Consider the following 24,517-nt stretch of genomic DNA (forward strand, 5'->3'; position numbering starts at 1 on the left):
TTTTGCTGTTAAGATATTGTTTGGGAACATATGATTGGGGTGGGGGGCCCTGAAGTTTGCCGCCTGCTCATTTCTGGTTATTCCAGCCTGGGTTTGAGAGACTATGGAATGTTCCGTGAGCTGCCCCTGACAGGTTCCCAGGCTTTACCTCTCTCCTCTCCCCAACCCATGGCAGCTTGTCCCTGGCACCTACGAGCCCCTCTCTTGGGACCTGGAGCCTAGCTCACTCCAGCTCAGCTCTGTGCATCAAGAGGTTTGAAGAGAGGCAGCCTTTGTCAGGCTCTGTGGGATCCTTCCCTCACTTTCCCAGAACTAAGAGGAGCCAGGACTGGGACCCTCCCATGATTGAACAGCAGCCGCCGCAGCAACAACAACAACAAACTGCTCTGAGGATCTTGAAGACACTGGCAGAGGGGCAAGGCTTTCTAGTCCCACCCCACCAGGCACCCATTAAAAATGCTCGGCCTGCTGCCAGACGCTCACCGAGAAAACATAACAAGCCAGTAGGCTTGGTATTAAAAGGAACTTGAGAGGCAAAAGTATTCTGGGCCAAAGACAAAATCTCTCACAGAATTTTTGGGTGAGATCTTCCATTTAAAAAAAAAATGTTGGCCTTGAAATCAAATCAGAAACACATCATCAAGTGCCCCAGACCCTTGTCCTCGTCATAGCTTCTTAGCACATGAGTCTTTTTGGTGGATGGGAGTATTTGGCCACCGAAAGTGTCACAGAGGGGTCTGGTTGACTTCACGGGTGAAAGAAGGATTTGCTTCATTGAGGAACGATTTGGGAGGTGATGACATTTGTGTTCGGCGGACATTCCTGAGCGTGTTCCCCGCACTGCATTGTGACCATGTACGTGCGTGTGGGGCACTGTCGGATTTGTCTGCTAGGGTTAGAACACGAGTCCAATAGACATCAACCTGGCCATGCACACAGGCTTTGTTTCCGTGCAACAACAGTGTCCTTGAGCAAAGGCATCTGACAGAACGGGTCAAGTTGGGCTGCTGGGACTTGGCGCCCCCACCCCCTGGCCCCACACCATGTTTTTGTGTCCTACCTGGGCAGCCTCCCACAGGAACGCTGACAAGCTGGGACTATCCCAATGGTAGGCAGATATTACGGAAGAGCTGTTATGAACTGAATGTTTGTGTTCCCCCAAATTCATATGTTGAAGCCCTAACCCCCAATGTGACTGTATATGGAGATAGAGATAGATAGAGGTTAAATGAGGTTTTAAGGGTGGGACCCTAATATGATAGGGCTGGTGCCTTAATAAGGAGAGGAAGAGACACCAGAGTTCTCTCCATCATATGAAGACACAGCAAGATGGTGGCCATCTGCAGGTCAGGGAGGGGGCCCTTCCCAGGAACTGCATCCTGTATCCCTTCCCTGCACTGCTTTCCAAGATGGCATCTCAGGCAGGCCCAGGTATCACCCCCTCCACCTTCACTACCTCTGGGTTTTTGCACCTTTACTACTGTGGGCTCCTCCCAAGCTCTCAGAGAGAGTGAGTGGGGCTGGGCTTTTGCTTTCAGCTTCCAGGAGCCGCCTTCCAGCGTGCTCCTAGTGCACATAAAACCCTCGTAGTATGCTAGTCCCGAGGAGAGAGATGAGACCCGCATGCCTACATCTCCCTTGGCTTTCGTTTCCCTGCCATCCCTTTGGCCTGCAGTGACTGGGTAAGGGGAGCACTTTCCACCTCTTTTTTCTTTCTTTCTTTCTTTTTTTCAAGATTTATTTTTTTATTTTAGGCAGAGAGCAGGGGTGGGGGGAAAGGCAAAGGGAGAGGGAGAGAGAGAATCCCAAGCAGACTCCTTGCTGAGCACAGAGCTTAACGCGGGGCTCGATCCCACAACCCCAAGATCATGACCTGAGCAGAAACCAAGAGTCAGATGCCCAACCGACTGAGCCCCCCAAAGCCCCTTCTCACCTCTTTTTCATCTCAGCCTGAGTTTCTGCTCCCTCTAGCATGTAATAATATGGGCTTGGTTCTTGATATGATGATAATGGGCACTCTCGTTAGTCGGGGCTCCAACCAGAGAAACAATCAATAGGATATAAGATGTGTGTGTGTTTGTGTGTGTGTATTATAAAGAATGGGTTTATGTGATGGGGGGCTGGCTAGGCAAGTCCAAACTTTGCAGGGTAAGCTGGCAGGCTGGAAAGTCAACCGTAGCTGTTGCTGCAGCCTTGAGGCAGACTTCCTGCTTCCTCAGGGAACCCTTAGCCATGGCTCTTCAGGCCTTTCAGCTGAAGCCCACCCTGGTTATTGAGGCTAATCCCGTTGACTTCAAGTCAACTGATGGCAGGTATTAACTACAGCAACAAATACCTTCACAGCAACACCCAAATAAGCATTTGATGAAATAACTGGGGACTACAGCTTAGCCAAGGTGACAGAGGAAACCAACCATCAGAGGAACTAAAGGAATTTAGAAGAAACATCTTTTCTTTGTAGATAAAGTCTGGCTTTCAAGACCGTTGTCTAGTCGTGGGCACAAAAATCCTATTTTGGATATCAAAAGCTAACTATCTTTCTTGTTATATTTCTTGTTATGTTCTTCCTGTGATTGGAATATTGTGGGTAGAATATCAGCCACAGGAAATGTGAATGAGAAAAACACATGAATAAATTTTTTATGTGACATTTTGCCCAAGGAAGGACATTTTGTCTTTACAGCCACAGATCATCTCATTGGAGAAGAAAAAGAAGCAACTAATGAAACCAGCAAGCTTCCATTTGAAAAAAGCATGAACAGGGCAGGTGGTGGGGCTTGTCCCAGGGCATGGTGGGCACAGACTGTTGGAAAAGCACCAGGAAGGCCAAAGCTGAGGAGATGGGAGGCAGGGGGTATTTTCAGCAGTGCTTGGTACTTGGTGAACCCAGAAAGGATGGGCCTATTGCCTTAGGAGCAGGGCTCATATTATTAGCTGCTAGAGGCAATGAGTTCAAGGTAGATCTGTGCCCAGTAAATTTGCTTTTGATTCTGGAAAAGGTACCAAAGGTTTTCCCAACCCTGGACCCACACTACCTTCTCCTCTCTTGATCCTCCCAGCCCAGCCAGTGCCAGGCCGTGCCTGGGAGTGGTGGGGGTGGGGGGTGGTGAGGTGCTTGGGCTGCATGCAAAGCCCCTCCTGGGAGGCAGCGAGGACAGTGGGGAGGTGGGCAGCTGGGGTCCTGACCACCGTTCTCCAGGCTTCACAGATGCTGATGCTACATCTTTCAATATAATTCAGTGGGAAAGGACAGTTTATTTTATTTTGATTAATAGTTTAAGTAACATTTTTGGTGTTTTAAAAAACAGTTTTGTTGAGGGACGCCTAGGTGGCTCAGTCGGTGAAGCGTCTGCCTTCGTCTCAGGTCATGATCTCAGGGTCCTGCGATAGAGCCCTGTGTTGGGCTCCCTGCTCAGCGGGGAGCCTGCTTCTCCCTCTCCCTCTCCCTCTGCCCCTCCCCCTGCTCATACTCTCTCTCTCAAGTAAATAAATAAAATCTTAAAAATACGTTTTGTTGAGGTACAATTCATATAACATACATTTCACTCACTTAAAGTCTTTTAGTCTCGTCACAGATCCACACACCATCTCCACGGTTAGTTCCAGGGTATTCTCATCACCATGAAGAGAAACCCCATACCTTTAGCTATCATCCCCCATGTACACCAGCCCCTGGCAACCACTCACGTGGTAACTCTATGTTTAATCTTTGAGAGACTTATTGGTTCTTTTACTCTGCACAACAGCCCTATGGGGGTATAGGTACTTTTATTATCTTCATGTGGCAGATGGGAAAACTGAGGCACAGAGTGGCTAAGTGGTCTGCTGAACTGCCCAAGGCCACACAACTAACAAGTGGTAGAGCCGTGATTTGAACCCAGGGGCCCTGGCGCCAGAGTTCCAGTGCTGATGGCTGCCCTTTGCTGCCCCTTGGCTCACAGACCATGTCCAAGTCCCATGAGGCCCTGGGGCAGCCAGGTCTCTGACTGTGGCCGGCGTGAACTCTTGCCAAGTCCTCCCACTTCAGCTCGCAGGCCGAACCTGTTCCCTTTGTCCCCAGAGGAGCTTTGCAGCCACGGCCACTCAGAAGGAGGCCAGGTTCTGGGCGGCGCTGTGAAAGGCCCACACATTTCCTCATTTTTGCTACTGTGGGCCATGTTATTGACTGCAAGGAGATTGATTTATCAAATCCAAAGGCAAAGCGATCCAGAGAACAGGAATGAGGATGCTGCGTTTTCATGAAGGCTCCATGCCCCACACCTTGCATATTTAATGACCAGAAGAATTCCGTTTATGGACAACCAGCAGATGCTTTGGTGGCCATGATGAGGCTCCAGATCTTCCAAAGGAGTAGCCTCCACCTGTGGCCACACTGGGGGAGGGGGCTGGAAAGAGAAGGAGGAAAATCCAGTTGGAAGGAAAGAAACGGAGCTGGCCTGTGCACATGGAGGTGGTCTGGGGGCTAGAGCCCAAATAGGCAGAGAGACCGGAGGAAAAGCCTTCTGCAATCTGGGATTTGGAAAGACCTGCGCCTGGATCTCCAGCCCCGGTGCTGTCTCAGGCTGAACCCCTTTCAAGTGTGGGCTAGGTGACTCAGGGACAAACTTAACCTGCTAGGGGCAGAGCTCCCTCATATCAGAAGCCACAGCAGCAAAAAGCAGGATTCTCTGTTCTCCCTGCCCCGGGGACAACCTCTGGTAACACCTTTGGGTGTCTTCCTCCTGATGGGTAGACCAGATTGTGGCAGGTGGCAAGAACTCCCTTGAAAATATCACAGTGCATGTGCGTGTGTGTGTGTGTGTGTGTGTGTGTGTGTGTGTGTTCTCCTTACAATCCTCCTTCCCCCAATTTCAAGCAGGGATCCTGGCCTGGCTTTTTCAGGCACCCCCCATTTCAGGGAGGCTAGAGGCCAGGTCCTGTGAAGCCCACTTTCCTTCCCATCATTTGAAAAGCAACGGAGCCCTGGATGGCTCATTTCGTGGAGCACATGAGTCTTGGTCTTAGGGTCATGAAATTGAGCCCCATGATGGGCGTAGAGTTTACTTAAAAAAAAAAGAGAGAGAGAAAGAGAAAAGCAAATTGAGGAGCCTGTGCAAGGTGGGGGGCGGGCAGAATGGGCAGAGGTGCAGGGGAGAGATCTTGTACTGCCCTGGGCATCGGGCATGGGGGGGGGGGGTCTCCTGCACACCTTTTTAAAGCAAAACCCGAATTTTAATGGTAGTGTCTTTTTTTTTTTTATTTAAAGATTTTATTTATTTATTTGACAGAGAGAGAGACAGCCAGCAAGAGAGGGAACACAAGCGGGGGCGGGGGGGGGGGGGAGGAAGAAGTAGGCTCCCAGCAGAGGAGCCTGAAGCGGGGCTCGATCCCAGAATGCTGGGATCACGCCCTGAGCCAAAGGCAGATGCTTAACGACTGAGCCACCCAGGCGCTCCTTAATGGTAGTGTCTTTTAAACACATTTATTTGGCACTGAAAATTGAGAAAATTGGTATGGAACAGAGAAAAACTTACCTATTGCAATTGTGTTTTGCCAAAAAAACACAATGTAAAACCACCAGTGTTTATTTCCACATCTCTTTGCCCCAAGAACCTTTTGCTTTCATACCCTTAATACTGGGTTGCGTCTTGTCATCGACCTTAGAAGCCAAAGACACACAGGCACATGCAAAGTGCCAAAGAAATGTTGGATTATGCTAATGATCACGAGTCTTTAGCATAATTCTGCATCTTGTTGCTACCTGTCCATATCCCCTTGTTTTCAACTCCCAGAAAGCCTCTTTGCAAGGCAACATGGACATTCACACCTGTATCCAACCAGATCTCCATCCCAAGTGCAAGACAAGCTTTTATTTTTTTTTACTATTTTTATTATTATTATTATTTTTAGAGTGAGAGAGTGGGAGAGAAGAGTGTGTAGGTAGGGTGGGGAGGGACTGAGGGAGAGGGAGACAGAGAATCTTAAGCAGGCTCCATACCCAGTGTGGAGACTGATGAGGGGCTCAATCTCACCACCCTGAGTTCATGACCTGAAACCAAGAGTCAGACACTTAACCAACTAAGCCACCCAGGTGCACCAAGAGAAGCCTTTAAATGTGAATAAACTTAACCAAAGAGGTAAAAGATCTGTACTCTAAAAGCTATAGAACACTTATGAAAGAAATTGAGGAAGACACAAAGAAATGGAAAAAACATTCCATGCTGATGGATTGGAAGAACAAATATTGTTAAAATGTCTGTGCTACCCAAAGCAATCTATACATTCCATGCAATCCCTATCAAAATACCATCAACCTTTTTCACAGAGCTGGAACAAATAATCCTAAAATATGTATGGAACCAGAAAAGACCCTGGATAGACAAAGGAATGTTGAAAAAGAAAACCAGAGCTGGAGACTTCCAGACTTCGTTGTATTGCAAAGCCATGATCATCAAGACAGTATGGTACTGGCACAAATACAGACACATAGATCAAAGGAACAGAATAGAGAGCCCAGAAATGTACCCACAACTCTATGGCCAACTAATATTTGACAAAGCAGAAAAGAATATCCAATGGAAAAAAGACAGTCTTTTCAACAAATGGTGTTAGGAACACTGGACAGACACATGCAGAAGAATGAAAATGGACCATTTCCTTACACCATACACAAAAATAGACTTAAAATGGATGAAAGACCTAAATGTGAGACAGGAATCCACCAAAATCCTAGAGGAGAACACAGGCAGCAACCTCTTTGACCTCGGCCACAGCAACTTCTGGTTAGACACGTCTCCAGAGGTGAGGGAAACAGAGGCAAAGACAAGCTTCATCAGGATAAAAAGCTTTTGCATAGCAAAGGAAACAATCAATGAAACTGAAAGGCAACCTACAGAATGGGAGAAGATATTTGCAAATGACATATCAGATAAAGGGCTAGTATCCAAAACCTATAAAGAACTTATGAAACACCCCAAAACCAAAAAATCCAGTCAAGAAATGGGCAGAAGACATGAACAGACATTTCTCCAAAAAAAGACATACAAATGGCCAACAGACACATGAAAATATGCTCCACATCACTTGGCATCAGGGAAATACAAATCAAGACCAAAAAATGAGATACTACCTCACACTGGTCAGAATGGCTAAAATCAACAAGTCAGGAAACAACCCATGTTGGTGAGGGTGCGGAGAAAGAGGAAGCTTCCTACACTGTTGGTGGGAATGCAAACTGGTGCAGCCACTCTGGAAAATGGTATGGAGGTTCCTCAAAAAGTTAAAAGTAGAGCTACCCCATGACCTAGCAATTACACTACTAGGTATTCATCCAAAGGATACAAACATAGTGATTTGAAGGGACACATGCACCCCAATGTTTATAGCAGCTTTATCAACAATAGCCAAACTATGGAAAGAGCCCAGATGTCCGTCGACAGATGAATGGATAAAGAAGATGTGGAGTATGTGTACACACACACACACACACACACACACACACACCCTGGAATATTACTCAGCCACCAAAAAGAATGAAATCTTGCCATTTGCAAAGATGTGGGTGGAACTAGAGGGTATTATGCGAAATGAAATAAGTCAGTCAGAGAAAGATAAATACCATATGTTTTTGCTCATATGTGGAATTTAAGAAACAAAACAGGTGAACATAGGGGAAGGGAAGGAAAAATAAAATTAGATAAAATGAGAGGGAGGCAAACCACGAGAGAATGTTAACTCCAGGGAACAAACTGAAGGTTGCTGGAGAGGAGGGGGCGGGGGGATGGGGTAACTGGGGGATGAGCATTAAGGAGGGCACTTGATGGAATGAGCACTGGGTGTTATATGCAACAGATGAATCACTGAATTCTACCCCTCAAACTAATAATACACTGTATGCTAACTAAGTTCAATTTAAATAAAAAATTTTTTAAAAAAGAAAAAAATAATGCGAATTTCAGATGCCTCGGAGTTTCTCTATCGTGGAGAAACACCAAGTCCCATTTCTGCTGCCTGTTTGGTTGGCTCTTTTCTTCTCCGTCCCACTGCTGCAGCAGCTCTTCTGGTAGGTGGCAGTGGGACTGATGGTCAAGTTACTGAGGCCCTTCCCTGGCATTCGTGAGGACAGATAAGAGGGTGCTTTCCTTACTGTAATATTTGAAGAATTAATTCATGAAATTCAAATTCAAATCTCAATTGACTCTGGTAAAGTAAACGGTGAGTGAGGGTTAAGTGCTAAGCAAGAGCTCTCTATTTCATTCGTTTTTCAACATCCAAGGCAACCATGTCTGTTCTGATGGCCTCTTCTGTTGCATCTCTTCTTTACTGTCCTGCCCTTGGGGCAGCCAGCCTTGGGCGGGGGCTGGGTAGTTGGTACCAGGGCTGAGGGGCAAGTTAATGGAGCTCTCTATCAGCATTTCTGAGGAGGAATGATAAGAAGCTGCTGTATCTTCTAGAAATTGAAATTTTCTTTTGAAGGCATCTGGGAAAACTCAAGATCCAAGATCGGGCTGAACTTCTGTGGTGTCTCCATCGAGGTCCGGTCACAGCTTGAAGGGCCTGTTGGATCATTGGGTCTGAATGGGAAAGCAATGCTCGAGGCTCTCGAATTGGTGTAAGTTGGCCTGGAAAGGATTCCAGCCTAGTCTGGGCAGTGGAATCCAGACTTGCAATAAATAGGAAGCCTGCCTGCGTGCTTTTCAACAGCTCATCATTGAATGGCTTTAACCAGTCTCTATTTTGGACACTTGGGTCATTTCTAATTTCTGTTAGGTCAAACAATGCTGCCGTCAGCGATTCTGCACACACATCTTTGAACGCTCGTGCAAGTGTTCTCTGTAACAGATTCCCGTCATGTTGAAAGCCTAGTCAGTTATCCTCACTCATGGAGCTTTAAATACAGATTCCTGGGCTTTCCTCTAGCCCCTCTAAATGCTATTCTTTGAGGCCAGGGCCCACGCAGATGTTCTTATTCCAAACCTCCAGGTGGTCCTGACTTACAGCCCAAGTTGAAACTCTCCTGAGAATCGCCAAACTGCAGTTGTGTGCATTGCCCTCCAACCCGTGAGGGAGAGAGAGGGCCTGTGTGGCCATGCTCCATCTACACCCGCTGTTGCCAGTCATTACATCTGGGGCCCAGGTGATCGGAACGACGTGACAGAGCGCCGCCCACGTTCCCGTTGTTCCTGTCACTGCGAGAGAGCCCTAGCACCTTCTCCGTGCTGACTGGCAATTTGCGCGTCCTTCGCTCATTTCCTCTTCATTGGGTACTTAATCATTGCCTTACTGATTTGAAAGAGCTCGGTTTTTATGTTTTATGTAGTACCTACAATGGAATAAGTGTTTATTAAGGTAAATAACTAAGAAAGATGAAAATGGAAAATCTTACAAAGAACAATTTCAAAAACGCTGAGAACACAGACAATTGAGGTGAGTAAAACAGGCGAACAATGGTTTGAGGGAGCAGTTTCTGCAACATGTTGTCAGGATAGGGTGAGATAAGACCCATCTGTCTAGTCATTTCATGTAGCGAGTGGCTATGAGCTCCCTGTGGTTTTGTATTAAGCTATACTGGCTTCCGGAAAAGAGGCTGTAGGAAAATCAGGCACCATTCCCCTTCCCCCTCCCAGGCATAAACTTGGGTCTCTGTGGCCTTTTTCTTCCACCTCAAATTGCTACACTTATACTTAAAAAGCACCTCTGTACTTTAAGAAACTATTTTTCCTGATGTTCTATTATGGAAATTTTCAAGTAATCAGAAAAGTTTGAAGAGATGTACATTGAATCTTCATAGACCGCCTCCTAGATTCTATAATTAACACGTTACTCTATTTGCTTTACCATATCTATCTCTCTACCCATCTCCTGTATCCACCCATCAATCATCTTTTTTTGTGCTTCCAAGTAAGTTTCAGACATGAGTACACTTCGCCCTGAGCACTCCAGCAGATCATTAATTAGAGTTCAATATTTGTGTAAGATTTTTCTATTTTAGGTAAAATTTACTTAGAGTGACATGCCCAGATCTCAAATGGAACATTTTCTGAGTTTTGGCAATGCGTACACCCATGTCACCCACATCACTACCAAGATAGAGAATTTACCAAGGGCGCCGGGGTGGCCCAGTGGGTTAAGCATCTGACTCCTGATTTCGGCTCAGGTCATGATCTCAGGGTTGTGAGATTGAGCCGTGCATCTGCCTGGGCCCCATGCTGAGTGTGGAACCTGCTTAAGATTCTCTCTCTCCCTCTCTCTCTGCCCCTCCCCCAGCTCTCCCTCTCTCTCTCAAAGGAAAAAAAAAAGAATTTACCATCACCCCAGAAAGTTCCCTTGTGCCCTTTTTCAGTCAAGCCCCATAGCTGTCCCAAGGATCCCCTGGCTCTGATTTTTTTCTCACCATAGATCACTTTTGTCCATTTTAGCACTTTATTTTTGAAATTTTTATTTACTTATTTGGTGGGGAGGGGCAGTGGGAGAGAGAGAATCTCAAGCAGACTCCACACCCAGCTCAGAGTCCGATGTGGGGCTCGATCTCAAGACCCTGAGATTAGGAGTCAGACGCTTAACTGACTGAGCCACCCAGGTGCTCCAACTTCAGTGCTTTATACAGATGGAATCATTCAGTGCATATGCTCTGTGTCTGGCTTCTTTCTCTCAGCATAACGCGTTTGAAATTTATCCACGTTGTAGCTTGTTATCAGTAGTTCATTCCTCTTTATTGCTGAGGACTCTGACTTTATGCAGATGTGTAGTTCTGCTTTGAACTAACAGACCGCTTTATTTATCCATTCTCCTATTGGTAGGTGCTGTGAAATTCTGGTACTTTTCTCTTTGTAGACAATGTGCTACCTTTATTGGTATTAGGTATATCAGCCTTTGTCTGTCATGTGTTCCAAAGTTTTTAAAAAATTTGTCATTTATCTTTTGACTTTCATGGTGTGTTTTCCTGTATGCAAGTTGCTATATTTTATATGGGCAATTTCATCAGTCTTTTCCTTCATGGATGCTGGGTTTCATGTCATGATTGGAGAAGCTTGATCTACTCTATATTGTAAAAATATCCACCCTTGTTTTCCTTTTTTTTTTTTTAAAGATTTTATTTATTTATTCGACAGAGATAGAGACAGCCAGCGAGAGAGGGAACACAAGCAGGGGGAGTGGGAGAGGAAGAAGCAGGCTCATAGCGGAAGAGCCCGATGTGGGGCTCGATCCCGGAACGCCGGGATCACGCCCTGAGCCGAAGGCAGACGCTTAACCGCTGTGCCACCCAGGCGCCCCCACCCTTGTTTTCTGATAGTGCTTTTACGGGTTCTTTTTTCTATGATAAGTTTTGAATCATGTGAATTTATCTTGATGTCAGGAGTGAGGTAGAGGATCCAGATTTATAGTTCAAGTGGCTAGTCAATTTTTCCAACACCATGTACTGAGTTTCCCTCACTGATTTGAAACACCATTTTCTTCATTGTCTTAATTCCCATGTCTGCTTCTATTTCCTTTCTGCGGGCTCAACTGTCTTGTCCTGGGTCAAGGGCCACACTGAAAGAAAGAGACAGAGAGAGAGAAAAATAATTATATACAGTTGACCCATGAATGACACAGGGGTTGGGGGGGCCAACCCCCGGTGTGGTTGAACCCATGTATAGCTTTTGACTCCGCCAAAACTTAAGTACTAACAGCCTACTATTGACTGGAAGCCTTACTGATAACATCAAGTCTGTTCATACATATTTTGTATGTCATATGTATTCTATACTGTATTCTTACCATAAAGTAGGCTAGAGAAAAGAAAATGTTATCAAGAAAATCATGAGCAAGAGAAAATATATTTACAGGACCATACTATATTTATTGGGGAAAAAATCTACATATGAGAGGACCCACACAGTTCAAACCTGTGTTGTTCACGAGTCAAATGTGTAGAGAATGTTTAATTTTATGTGTCACCTTGACTGGGCCATGGGGTGCCCAGATTAAGCCTTGTTTCTGGGTGTGTCTGTGAGGGTGTTTCTGGATGAGATCAACATTTGAATCAGTGGACTCAGTAAGCAGATGGCCCTCCCCAACGTGGGTGGGCATCTTCCAATCTGGTGCGGACCTGAATAGAACAAAAGACAGAGGAAGGTGGAATTAGCCCCTTTTTTCCCTGCTCCCCTCCTTGAGCTGGGATGCATCATCTCCTGACTTCAGACTGGGATTTACACAAATGGCTCCCCTGTTCTTAGGCCTTCGGGCTCAGACTGAACTACAGCACTGCCTGTCCTGGGTCTCCAGCCTGCAGATGGCAGACTGTGGGACTTCTCAGCCTCCAGAATCGTGTGACCTGATTCCTTGTAATAAATCTCTCTGTATATATATATATATCCCGATCTATCTATATCTATCTATCTCTATATATAGAGATAGATATATCTCCATCCTATTGGTTCTGTTTCTTTGGAGAACCCTGACTAACACACACACACACACACACACACACACACACACACCCCACACGTATAGCTCCCACTGGTTCTGTTCTCTTCTATAACCCTGATGGAGACACCCACCGACACACCCGTTGACTCCATGAGGCTGGGGACCATGTCTGTCTCCCTCCCTGTGCTTGGCACAAGCATGCTTGTTGAATCACTGAATGGCCACACACTAGAGAAGCCATGTGCATCTTCAGAACCCCGTGTTCACTGGCAGACCCCCCTGACTTCCTAGGCTGAATGGCAAGTGAGAGATAGTACCTTCTCTACAGACCTTGGCCCCAGGGCCTCCAGGGGCCTGAGCCTGCTCTAGTGAAGGAGGGAGGCCCTGGGGTCTCACAAAGCTACCTGGGGACTTCTAGAATTTTCTTTGGGCTTGGCCTCAGAGTTAGGAGGGGGTGATAGGATAGTGATCGTGGTTCTTTCTGCACTGCTATGGGAAGGCCATCAGCTTCTGGCCTGCAAGCTCCTCAGGGAAGGACTTGCATAGGCCAGGGGCCTATGAGGGACTCCAACCAAGGGCACTGTTGTCTGAAGCAGGATGATAGGGAACTGTCTTCTTGGGAAGCATCCAGAGGACTCTAAGCTCTTTCACTATTTTTTTCAAGGGGCCTAGAGGATTCCAGCTCAGTGCGGGGCCCAGTCCAGGAGCATCCCCCTGGGGATGGAAACTTAGGGCCTAGTCCAGATGCACCCCACTCTTCTTGACCAGGCCGTTAAGACGCTGAGAGGCTGGGATGCTGGGATGCAGGCTCAAAACCCATTTGTCTGCCCAGGAGAAGGGCGGGGAAAGGGGGAAGAAGTCCTACCTGAGTGAGAGTGAGAGGAAGTAATGGAAGGAGCAGTGTCTTCTCATAGAGGGGCAGGACAGAACAGATCTCAGAGCAGGAGAGGGCTAGGCTGCGGGCCGGAGGCTCCCAGGAGCTAAGGCACAGTGTTTTTCTGGAAGGAGGGAGAGTCCAGTGCTGCCAGAGGGGCAAATCCACTGAGGACCGAAAACTTGCATTGGACTTCTGGCCAGGAGGACGCCATACTCGGAACAGTGTGCTTAGGGGAGGGGGCGGGGACTGGAGCTAGGTCATTCTGGGTTGAGAAGTCAGTGGGAGGGTGGCAGGGAGCTAGAGCTGCAGCTGGGTGTGCTGTGATATTTAGGGTCTTTTGAACATCGCCTTTGGAAGCCCCTGCGTGGAATCCAGCAGAGGAGAGCCTGAAGGCACAAAAGAGAGGGGAGCTAAGTGCAGCAGAATGGTGGGAGCTGTCACCTCCAAGGAGAAGCCTGGGACAACCATGCTGGGGGAACAAGGAAGGGCCCGAGATCAGAAGGAAAGGACCCCTGGGGGACAGTGAGACCATGCTGGGGTAAGGTGGTGGGACAGGCTCAGGGAGCTGCCAACACTGCCGTCCACGCTGGCTCAGCCTCGAGGTAGTGGCTGGCTGGGGTGGGCAGTGAGCCCTCCAGGTGAAAGACGGAACCAGTCCAGGGGGCTGAGCTCAGCATTTCTTTGGGGGCTCAGACAGCCAACAGAGTGGGGACAGCTGTAGCCCCTGGAGCCCTCTGGAAGGTTGAGGAGACCTGACTGGGAGGGCTGGGTTGCGGGATCCACAGGGATTCAAACTCCCAACTGCTGGCTAGAAGCAATAGTCAGCGGGCAGGTGGGTCCAACACAGAATCAGGAAGGGCACCTGGCCCAAACCCTAATGCCCTTGGGCCCATTGGAGACTGGACAGGAGAGCTGGGCATGAGTGCCCTGGCATGGCCCTGAGGTGAAGCTGTGGCTTGCCTGGAGCCTGGCACCCTGGGGCACTTGACGTAACGCTGGGAGTGAGGCCTGGAGCTCAGGGACACCGGTAGGACACATTCATTACCCAGACCTAGGAGGAATGCTCTGCAAGCAGCAGGGCCTGTGTGGAGCCTGTGGGCCAAGGGTAGGGCTTTTGAGTAAAGACTGTGTCCACCACCCCTCTGGCCCAAAGGCTGCCCATCTTTGCTCTTAGCCACAGCCATTGAGAATGGTGGGTGGGGGCACCCTCTTGGAGCATTTTAGGCTCTATCGGACAGGACAGGATGCCTCAGTGCACGTGCCTCCCTCAGCCCTCAACGTGTGCTCATTGTGGTGGAACATTTTGTACGTCCAGAACGAAGATATCAGCTCTCGCAGCCAGTTGGGATAAATGTGATGTATTCAGTTTGTACTACAAACGGTGCCAACCGGCGCTTCCGCTCTGCTCTTGTGGCACGCGGCAGGGACCTCCCAGCTAGCTCCCCTGCTACCTTTGCGGGCGTGCGCTTTCATGGGAGAGGCACGGGCCCCGGATATCCTATTAGGGTCCCCTTCTGAGTGAGGCCCGACCATAAGCCAAATTCATATTAGGCTCTGTGGAAGCCACTTGGTTGCTTTGAGGGGGTGGCCCGAGTACGGAGTCCCGGGAGTCCCCTGTGGCTTTCGTGTACTTTAAATCGGAAACAACCGGCAGCCAATCCGCGTGCTGCAAAGGCCAGCGGGGAGAAGAGCGGAGGGGGCCCAAGGGAGGCCGGGCGGTGGGGGGGCAGCGGGTGGGGACCGAAGGAGCGGCGCTGGGACGCCAGGGGGCGGGGCTCCGGAAGGGGTGGAGCTCGTCGGGGGCGGAGCTCCGCGCGGGAGGGACGGGGGAGGGGGCAAAGTGCCGCGGTAACTGCCCTTCCACTGCAGTCCCGGACCCGAAGCGAAGCTCGGCGGCCCTGGCGCCCTCGGGGCCCGCGGAGCTGCTGGCGCTCCGCACTCAGGGTGAACGCGGTTGGGTTTAGGCTAGGCTCTCGGAGAGGGGGTGGAGGGGAGGCGGCAAGTCCCTCCTCTCCCGGGCCGGCTTTGCCAAGTGGCAGGAATTTATTCTCCCGTGCCGCCTGCCTTAGCGCGCCCACACCCCGTAAGGTGTCCCTTACATGGGAGGAATACGGATCTTTAATTGGGTCTGTCACCCTCTGAGTGGAAAGAGGATGGGGTGTAGAATGAAGGCCTGGGGTAAAAAAAAAAAAAAATGACGCGCTTCACCAACTTCTTAGCCCTCAGCTCTTGGTGGGGCATCTTCCCGCTGCGCTAGATACCGAGTAGCCACTTGAAAGAACCAAAGACACCAGTAGGCTTAGCTGACACGGATTCGTAAGTAACGGATGCTCCCTTGAAAAATGAAAACATAGAGGCACTTTTCTCCTGGCTGTTTATTACAGTACAAAGAAAAAACGCACTGGCTTGAAACAGACGCCAGATTTCAAATGTAGAGGCAAAATAGGAAGTGGCAATTAAAACGTGATTACACAATTCTGGGCACTGAGGAAAAGTTTACAGGACAGTGGGTGTGGGTTTTCTATAACAGACACTTAAATATACATGACGATAATTGCAGATAAAAACCATCAAAGACAAACCCCAAGTCAACTATTAATGTTTACAGACTCCCCCCCACCCCACCCCAACCACAGACCTTACATGAAAACAAATACTGAAAGGCTTTAAACCAGGAACTTCTCACCTCCGCCCTGCAAGGTGCCACTGGAGAAGTGGGAGCCTGGGGGTTTCTCTGTCTGAATGATAAAGGGAGGACACTCTGGGTCCTCAGGGTGGACAGCACAGCCAGTGTTCAGCTCACAGGCCCTCTCTACACCCCTCCCAGATCTGCAGGACCCTTAGCCTCCTGGCAAATTTCCCCTGCAGGACACCTTGTACAGCTCGCTGTAATATGCGCATCACTTAAGAGCCGGGGGAGACTGACAGTTTTGCAAAAGAGTTTAAGAATCACACAAGACAATAGCATTTTTAGTGAAAATGGCAATAAGCGGCCAAGGGGTTTCTATTTGGCATTTGTCAGTTTGTACAATGCCTCTTGGTCACATCCACGTCTCACTGCACCAAAACTGTAAGCAACTCAACCACCTGGCTTCTAAGGTAGCACTGGGGCTTCACAAGGGAGCGCTGGAGCAAAGAACACAGCCTGCATATTTGCAACAATGTATAATCAACACAAACAATGCATAATAAACACAACTCTACTGAAACAAAAGCCGTCACTTTATTTACAAAGTCACAAAATGAAGTATAAATACTTCTGTCATTAACGTTTAGGAAAACCATTTACAAAATTTTCAAATATGTACAGGTAGCTTGAAAAAAATCACCAGCTTTCCATTTTGTCACAGGTAGAGAGAGGGATGAGCACAGACGGATGCCACTCAAATCGTGGGGAGGAAACAACGGTGTGGCTGTGGGGCCGGTCGTGAATTTGCTATGGCTCCATGCCACTGCCTGAAGTGGTGTGGGCGTGGGGGTTTCTGCGGGCACTTAAAGCCCCCAGGGCTCTGGGTGGCAGCGGTGGCGGCGTGCTCTTTCAATACATCCTCGATGAGCCTCGGGTCGTACACCCAGCCCTCCTCTGGGCTCCCACTGGGGCCTTTCAAGAGAGCTTCAGTGAAATTCACCTCACTGCAGTTAGGGGCTGAGAGCAGACCCTTTAGTGGGGGCTGGGGCCAGGGGCAAAAAGTCGTAGGGGGGCAGCTTAGGGGGGGCACCCATTCTGCCGAATGGACCTGGAGACTTGCTGGCGGCGATGGCAGAGGCGACGGCGGCGGCCACATAGCTTGGTGGCTCCATGCCCTGTATGGGACTCATGGGACCAAAGCTGGCCATGCCCTGCTGGCGGGACTTGGCGGCACTGAGCACAGGCACGGGACCCTGCACCGGGCTCTGCCTGAGGCTCTGGTTGCCCAGACCGGCACTCACCTTCTGGCCAGGCCTACCTCCTGGGGCCACCTGATTGGGGGGCACAACTGTCTGCTGTGATGGAAGTGTGGGCGCTGCCAGGGGAGCTCTGGCAGATGCCTTGGTGAAGATCGAGTTGCTCTCAAAGTGTGGCTGGATGCTGTCATCTACGTGGCTCATGGGGAGCTCCCTCGAGACCGCTGTGGTCCCCGCTGCAGCTGCCGCTGCCGCCGCCACCACCGCCGCCGCCCTTCTGGCATCATTGAACACTGGGGGCATTTTTGGCACATGGGGCTGTCTGAGCTGGTGGGGCCTTGGGAGCTGGCTGCCCAGGGCTCTGGGACAGAACCCAGGCAGGGGCGCTCCTGAGCGGGAGGCCTTGGAAATCTGCAGGTGCTGGCTGCCCAGGGGTTTCTGGCCTGAGCTCCAGCATATGGGAAACGGAGGGTTACAGTTGAAAATTCCTTGTTGCTTGCCGGGAGTCAGAGAGGCCATGCCCCTGCCCTTGCGGCTCTGGGGCCCAGTGGGTGGGATCATTGCTGGATTCGGGTTATTCTGAAGGAGTCCAGCTGTGGGTGGCATCATGGGCTGACTAGATGGGGGGCTTGCCTTGGTCTGGCTATACTTGGAGGTGACTTGTTCTTGGACGGCTACAGAAAGAGAGAAGTGGGGGTCAGTGCCGTAGTCATCCTCAACGTGGGCTTCTGCCCTTGGCTCCCCAGCTCTGTGCCCCCAGTTCCCTGCAGCACGTGCACCAAGAGAAGATGGTGACCACCTGCTGGAGGCCAAGCAGTCTCCCCCCAGCCCCAGGTTAGAGTCCTCTTGGCCTGGCCCAATGTCACTCCACTGGCCTGTAGGGATTGCTTAACACTCATCTCCCTGGCTGGTCTGGAAGCTCCACAAAGTGGGGACCATGCTGACATTTTTTGTGAACTGCTGTATCCCCGGCCAATAAATGTGGATTACATTCATAGCTGCCATGGTAGGGTAGGGACCCCTGCTCTCTGTGGAGGCTCTGGGAGCCCCTGCCACAGACACTTTGAGGAAGGGCCTCCCCAACCCCTGTTCCGCTATGAACATTTAGAATGGATGGTCACTCCAGCAGTGGCTGGGGTTGTGGGGAGGACAGGATCAGAACCCTGCAGGTGTGCCTTTCTCCTTTTGAGAATAACTGCTTTAAGGGGCCTGACTCAGTTTAATTAATCTCTTGAATTAAGCCCCGATTTTAGACTCATTAAAACCTGGCTTTCAGTTGGGGTCCTACTGAAGCTTTCAATGTGCGATCCATCCACCCTGCGTGCTATTTGACTGAATTGCAGACCTCCCTTCTCTCCCTCAGTGCTTTCAGAAACACTGACAGTAACGGTTTCCTCTGGAGTGAATTCTCACCCCCCATCCCCCAGCCCCTGGCCTGCCCCTTTGGGAACAATGACCTTAACTGCTTACCTTGAAACTGACTCATCTGTTGGGCAATATATGCACTCCGCTGTTCAGGGGTCATTGCCGTAAGACCTGATCTCTGCTTCTCTTGCTAAACAGAAGATGAGAAAGACGTGTTAGACAGTGGCTACCAAGAAAATTGGCCTTGGGACTGCTGTGTGGGGGCCCAGGACTTGGCTTTGGTGTAGCAGAAAGCATGAGTGAACACATCAACACACACTTGCATGCATGCCCCACCCTCCCGAGCAAAATTCCACAGGTATAAACAAAAGTAGGATTCTGCACCTGGGTTAAAAAATCAACTGCAACAGCATAGGATGGGGCAGGAGAGACAGAGCTTAACAGCAAGAGCACACAGAGAAAAGGTTCAGGCATTTTGGATGTCCTTCTGCTCAGGATGGGTCAGCAGTGAGATGTGGTCACCAAAAGAGCAAATGTAACATTAGGCTGCATTAATAGAAGCAGAGTATGTAGAAGGAGGGAGGTGACAGTCCTGCACTCCTCTGCCTTGGCCAGACCATGTCTACAGTGCTGACAAGAGTCTGGGCGTGCCAGTCTCAGGGAGACCCAGATGGACTAGCTGCACTGTGAGGACACTAAGTGATAGGGGTAGGGCTTGCACCCGAACTGGGCAGACCACGAATGGCTGAGCAAACCAGGGATGCCATGGATGGGACAGAGCAGACTCTGGGCTATGTGGCGGTGGGTACCCAGCCTCTGCAGGGCTGTCATGGGGAAAGGGCCCAGGCTCGTTCTGGGTGGTCCTGGCATGAACGGCGGGATGGTCACATGGTCAGAGAAATGCATTGTCTGCCACCCAGCGTAGCCACTCACTGCCAACTTCCCTTCATTCTCCTGCCTGGCTGGAGCATGGGCAACTGGAACGAGCTTCCTGTCTCCATCACCGGGGCAGCTGGTGGGCTGGGGGAGGAGCCAAGCTTTGGGGCCGCAGTCCCAGCACTGAGTCTGGGAGTGGCTCAAGGAGACAGCCAGCAGAGAACCAGACGAAGGCCCGCAAGCACGACTTGCCCTGAGACCCTCAGCCATTCGGCGACAGGTTGTGAGTGGGACCCAGGTCTGACTCCCAGTGCAGTGCTTGCCCACTGCCATCTCTCTCCCCTTCTGAGGAAGCCGGCTCAACAGGGTGCTGACAACCAAGGCAGCTCAGTCAGGGAGGAAACTCCCCCCTCCTTAGTCCACTTGTTGAGCTGCATCCCCCCCAGATGCCAGAGGACTTGACCTGTACCATGGGCAGCCCAGCAGGACCTGCTTTTCCGCCCTTAGTGGGGCTGGTGTGGGCCTGGCCGGCGGAGGGCTGGTGCCTGGGAGAGTGCTGGGCTCCCAGGCCTGGCGGCTGTTCCCGGCCTCGGGTTCTGCCAAGGCAGAGGACAGAGCCAAGGCACGGGGCGGGCAGACGACACCAGAAGCCGTTTCACCGTCCCGTCCTTAGCCTGTTTCCTGTCTGGGCCCTTGCTCCCCTCCACTGGGGCCATGCCTCGGGCGGCCCATGGAGCTGCCCTCTTCCTGCTAGAGCATGGGGGGCACGGGGCCACCCCATACGTGGTCACTGTACTGAACCGCCTGCACCCATTCTTTCCCGTCCTCCTTGAGGTCTGCACTGCTAAGTCATTGCAGTTAGGGATCTGACCACTGAGGAGCGTGGGGGTCACGTGACCGCCCGAGGCAGAAAGTGGGGCAGGGAAGCTAGGCTCCACCTGCAGCCCTGGGGGCGGCCCTTTCACTTCTGCTCTTCCCTTGGACCCTTACACCAGCCCTCAGAGATCTGGGCAGAAGATCTACGGCCCCAGCTTACCAATGTGACATCTGAGGCACAGAGAGATTAAATGACATGCCCAAAGTGACACAGCTAGGAAGTGCAATCAATGTCTCCCAACTGCAGACCCAGTGCTCTGGCCTCTCTAGCCTCTTCAGCCCACTGCTTCTGGGGACCAGCTGCTTCTGGGGACTGGCTCCTGTGGCTGGCTGGGTTCACATCACCCCCGAATCGGTCTCCACTGTCTGCCCCATTAGTTTCCTCAAACAACGCAGTTGTACGATGGTGGATGGTGGGGGTCGGGGCAGGGGGCAGGTGGAAGTTACAGAGGACAACCAGAGAAAAAGCAGGGGAAGGCAGTTGAGAGGAAAGACACCCCAGGGGCACAGGAAATAGAAGGCTGGGCTGGGGCAGGGGTCAAAGGGTGGAGGAACTGGGTGGTGGTGGCCAGATGAAAGAGAGTGCTTCTCCAACAGTCCAGAGTTACAGGGACCAGGGGATGTTGGCCAGTGTTCATCCAAGGAAGCACAGATCCGGAGCTTCCCGAGTTTAAGGGAAACTCTGGTCAGCGGGATGGCTACAGAAATCCCCAAGTTCAAACGGCACGCTGACACCAGGCCCGCGGGGCTGGGCCTCTGGCATCCTGGGACCCCACCATCAAGCACGAGTCTCTTCTAGGCTGGGGCGGCCTGGGGCCCCGCAGCCCTCTGCTTGGAGCCTGGGGCGCCTGGTCCTGTTGGCCCCGTGGCCAGCAGAGGAGGCCTCCCCAGGAGGGTGCTTCCTTTGTTTTGCAGATGGAGGCCCCCATCCTTTGTTCTGAGTCCGTGTGCTCCAAAGATAAGCCCCAAGAAAACAGTTGTTGCCTTTTGACACTGACAATTAGAATCGTTGGAAAATGGAGAAAACAGGAAATGACAAATGTTTTCAGTGACCAGAAGGAAGTGATGGCTGAAAGTTGCTGCTTAGTGACGGACACTTGTGAAGGATGGCTCAGGCAACCTGCGGCTTTTCATAAGCACGGTATCGGAGCAGATCATCAAATGACTCATGTTTCTAGGGCTGCAGTTGTCATGGCGCTCGGTGCTATTGTGCCAGGTGACACCGACAGAGCAGTGTCAGGTGAATGCTGCGAGAGCCCGCTGCTTCCCCCATGGTGGTCACCGTGCTGAGCCTGGGGCCATCAGGAAGTCTCCCAGAGAACTAGGGCCCCAGTTCTTCCCTGTCACCCCTCCTCCTGGTCCTGCTTGGCCAAGGTGCCACATTCACAGACAGGTCTCAGGCAGGACGGCAACCCTGGAAGTTCTGGGACTGCCTTTCTAGAAGCTTCATGCTGATGCCCAGGAAGCTGCAAAGCCCTCACCCAACTCTGGGGACTCCTGGAAGGGCTAGTGCCTCATCCGTGTGTGCTTGGCCAGAGAGAGAGAGAGAGGTAAAAGGCTGGCTTGAACCCCACCACTGCCCCCTTATTCAGCTGAGCCGCACACAGCAGCCCCCACTAGCAGGCCAGGCCAGAAGCTGTGTCGGCTTCATCCTTCAGCCACCACAGGTGACTGTCTCCCGTAAGCGCCCGTGCAGTGGCCTGGATGCTTCCTCTTCACTGCAGGGGCCCAAGGGTCTCCTCACAGACTCAACCACTGAATCAGGCAGCAGGACTCACACACAGAAGCCCACAAAGGGTTTCTGGATGTCAGCCACATTCAGACTGAAGTTACTCCCCCCATGCCCCCAGGAGAGCATTCTGACTCAGAAGGGGATTCCAAAGGAATAGCTCCTGGGGGACGGCAGAGAATGGATCCAAAGCCTTGTTTTGTACAGCAATTGCGGGTGGGAAGGCGTGGGGGCGGGGAGGGAGAAGAAGAGCAGGAAGGGGGGAGGGGGAGATCATTTTCTACCTTTAGGTAACTAGGCCTTCTTTCCAAGCAGACATGCCCCCTGAATGTCCCCAGGGAGCCAGCCTGCCACACAGCAGAGGGCACTCAGCTACCTTAAAGGTTTAAAGGTTAATGAGCTCTGCTGTGCCTGTTTGCTTTTGTATTACTCCACTAGGAAAAGCACCTTCTTTTGTAGTTTCTGGAAACCAGATTTGGAATCAACTCACCCACCTTTCTGACCTGTCCTTTGAAATGACAGGGAAGACAGCATTCTCACTGGAGACCATGAAGTCAAGATCGGAATTCTTGGGGCTCTCACACCCATAAGGATAGGGACACCTGAGACCCACGGGCTCTGGCTCTCCAGTAGCCTATGGATGAAAGGAATGCAGACACTTCCATAGGGAGCCCTGTTGAAGGGGGTGCTGATGCTCTTGGGCTCTAATTCTCCACAAGTGTCCTTTGGAAACCACAGGGGGGCTTCCTAGAGTGAATGACAGGTGAGGTTCCTTGTTTCCTGGTCCCTCCTAACTCTCAGTGCCCATGACTCAGTTTCTCCAGAAGGCCTCCAGAATGATGGGATTGAGGAGTGGGCCATCAAACCACTTCTGCTCAATGTCCTTCCTGGCCCAGAGTGCACCCAGCGAGATATGGGCCTCAGTGGCTCTGGAGCCTCGGGAATGAATCTGCTCAAACACCAGAGGGGAAGATCGGGTTTACTTAGCAGCCCGTAAGTCCCTCCATCAATCAGCGGACTCACATTTCCTGTGGGAGAGCGCTGGGTTTCTCATTCTTACGGAGCTTATAATGGAGGGGGAAACTGACAAGATACAGGTAAGTTAATTGAAGAAGATCACTTCAGATGGTGGCAGATCTTCTAAAGAAAATAAAGAGCGAGCAAAGAGATCAAGAGTGGGTGGGCACGGCAGAAACCCTGAGGGTGTTCCACTCGGGGTCTTTCTGGGCCCCTCTGGGCCCCTGGCATAGGGGCCCGGGGCCTCCCCCACAGAGATGCTGCTGCTCTTGGGTCTGAACCAGTCTGAGGCTTTCACTAGGGGCTTCACAAAATCAATGCCGTCAACAGCAAAGAGCAGAGAGCTGTAAGTCAGCTGTTTTACTCTCTGGTTTCTGTCTTTCTACTTGATCTCCAACTGCGTGAACTCTGTTCTGATCTCTCCTCTGTCTCGGTGGTCTCAGGGCTGCCTGGTCCCGGAAGGGCTTGGTCTAAATGCTGGGAATGGTCCCGCAGCAGAGGAAACAAATATCTTTGCAGCTCGCCTTTCTTCTTCCTCTGTGGGGCCTGCGTCCTCCGTCTCACACTGAGTCTGGCCTTCCTGAGTCACGGGCTGAGCTGGAAAGTCACCCGTCCCTCAAAGCCCCTCAGAGCCCCTGAGGGGCGCCCAACTTCCAAAACTTCTTAGGAAAGGCTTGAGAGCCAAGCATCTGCCTGGCTGCCTGGCCCCCCTCCCCTGCTGGGCGGAAGGCGTTGCCTTGGGAAGAGACATAATAAGGCAGGGGAATAGGAATTTGAGGCAAGCTGGCTGGGATCCCTGTCAATGTGTGACTCGTGAGGAAAGGGAAAGGCAGGGAAGACCAGGGCGGGATGCGACAACACCCCGAGGGGACCACATCCCAGTCCCGTTTTGCTAATTCTGTTGCCCTGGCAGCTTTGAGCCGGACAGGATTTCTCAGGCTCCGGCCAGAGAGTGAACAGCTAGGAGCCCCGTGAGTCTGAGAGCACACCGAGCAAAGGGCGAAAGAGAGAGGGACCAATAGGCCTTGAGCAGCAGGCACTGCTTGTTCTTCCCGGCTGGGCCTGGCGGCCTAAGGAGAACAAGGCTGTACGTACCAGAGCAGAATTTCCATTAAAGGCCAGAATCCCGGAGGCCCTTTCAGCCTGATGACCATCTTCTGATCACTATCACTTAGCAAATGCTCATTTCTCCAGGTTTTTTTTTTTTCTGCAGACAGGGCAGACGTCCTGTGCACACTGATATTTCACGCAGAACAACAACTCCTCGGTCCAAATGATATTCTCTGCAGAGGCCCACTCTGGCTGGCGTCCACCACCTTGCTCCCGTGACCACTAATGTGGCTCTTCAGGGCGAGTCAAGCCGTTCCTTCTAGACTCCAGGGCATGATCCAAACTCAAAGCCATCGTGGGCAGGCTTGACTTGGGTTCCTTCTGCCTGCTCTCCTCCGGCTGCCAGTCCTCCAGTGGGGTGTTCCGACTTCCCACTTCTAGGGTGCACGAGT

The 24,517-nt window shown here is 51.1% G+C and overlaps 1 protein-coding gene across 4 annotated transcripts in view; it reads right to left on the reverse strand.

Annotated features, from left to right (window-relative positions):
- Positions 1–11,069: 11,069 nt before the first annotated feature.
- Positions 11,070–24,517, reverse strand: part of MAMLD1 (mastermind like domain containing 1) — a 120,060-nt gene continuing 106,612 nt past the window's right edge. For 3 of the 4 annotated variants that reach the window (XM_087860240.1, XM_087860237.1, XM_087860238.1), the window contains 2 exons: positions 18,623–18,707; positions 17,688–17,826 (listed from right to left, as the gene is read on the reverse strand). In XM_087860240.1, the coding sequence (XP_087716366.1) occupies positions 18,667–18,707 (41 nt within the window). In that variant the 3' untranslated portion in view covers positions 17,688–17,826; positions 18,623–18,666. Of the gene's footprint in view, positions 11,512–17,687; positions 17,827–18,622; positions 18,708–24,517 lie in introns of those variants that run through there. The other variant, XM_087860239.1, reaches the window with a different exon arrangement.

Source organism: Ursus americanus, chromosome X, assembly GCF_024610735.1.
Source record: "Ursus americanus isolate L20-20 chromosome X, mUrsAme1.1.p, whole genome shotgun sequence".
Taxonomy (NCBI): domain Eukaryota; kingdom Metazoa; phylum Chordata; class Mammalia; order Carnivora; family Ursidae; genus Ursus; species Ursus americanus.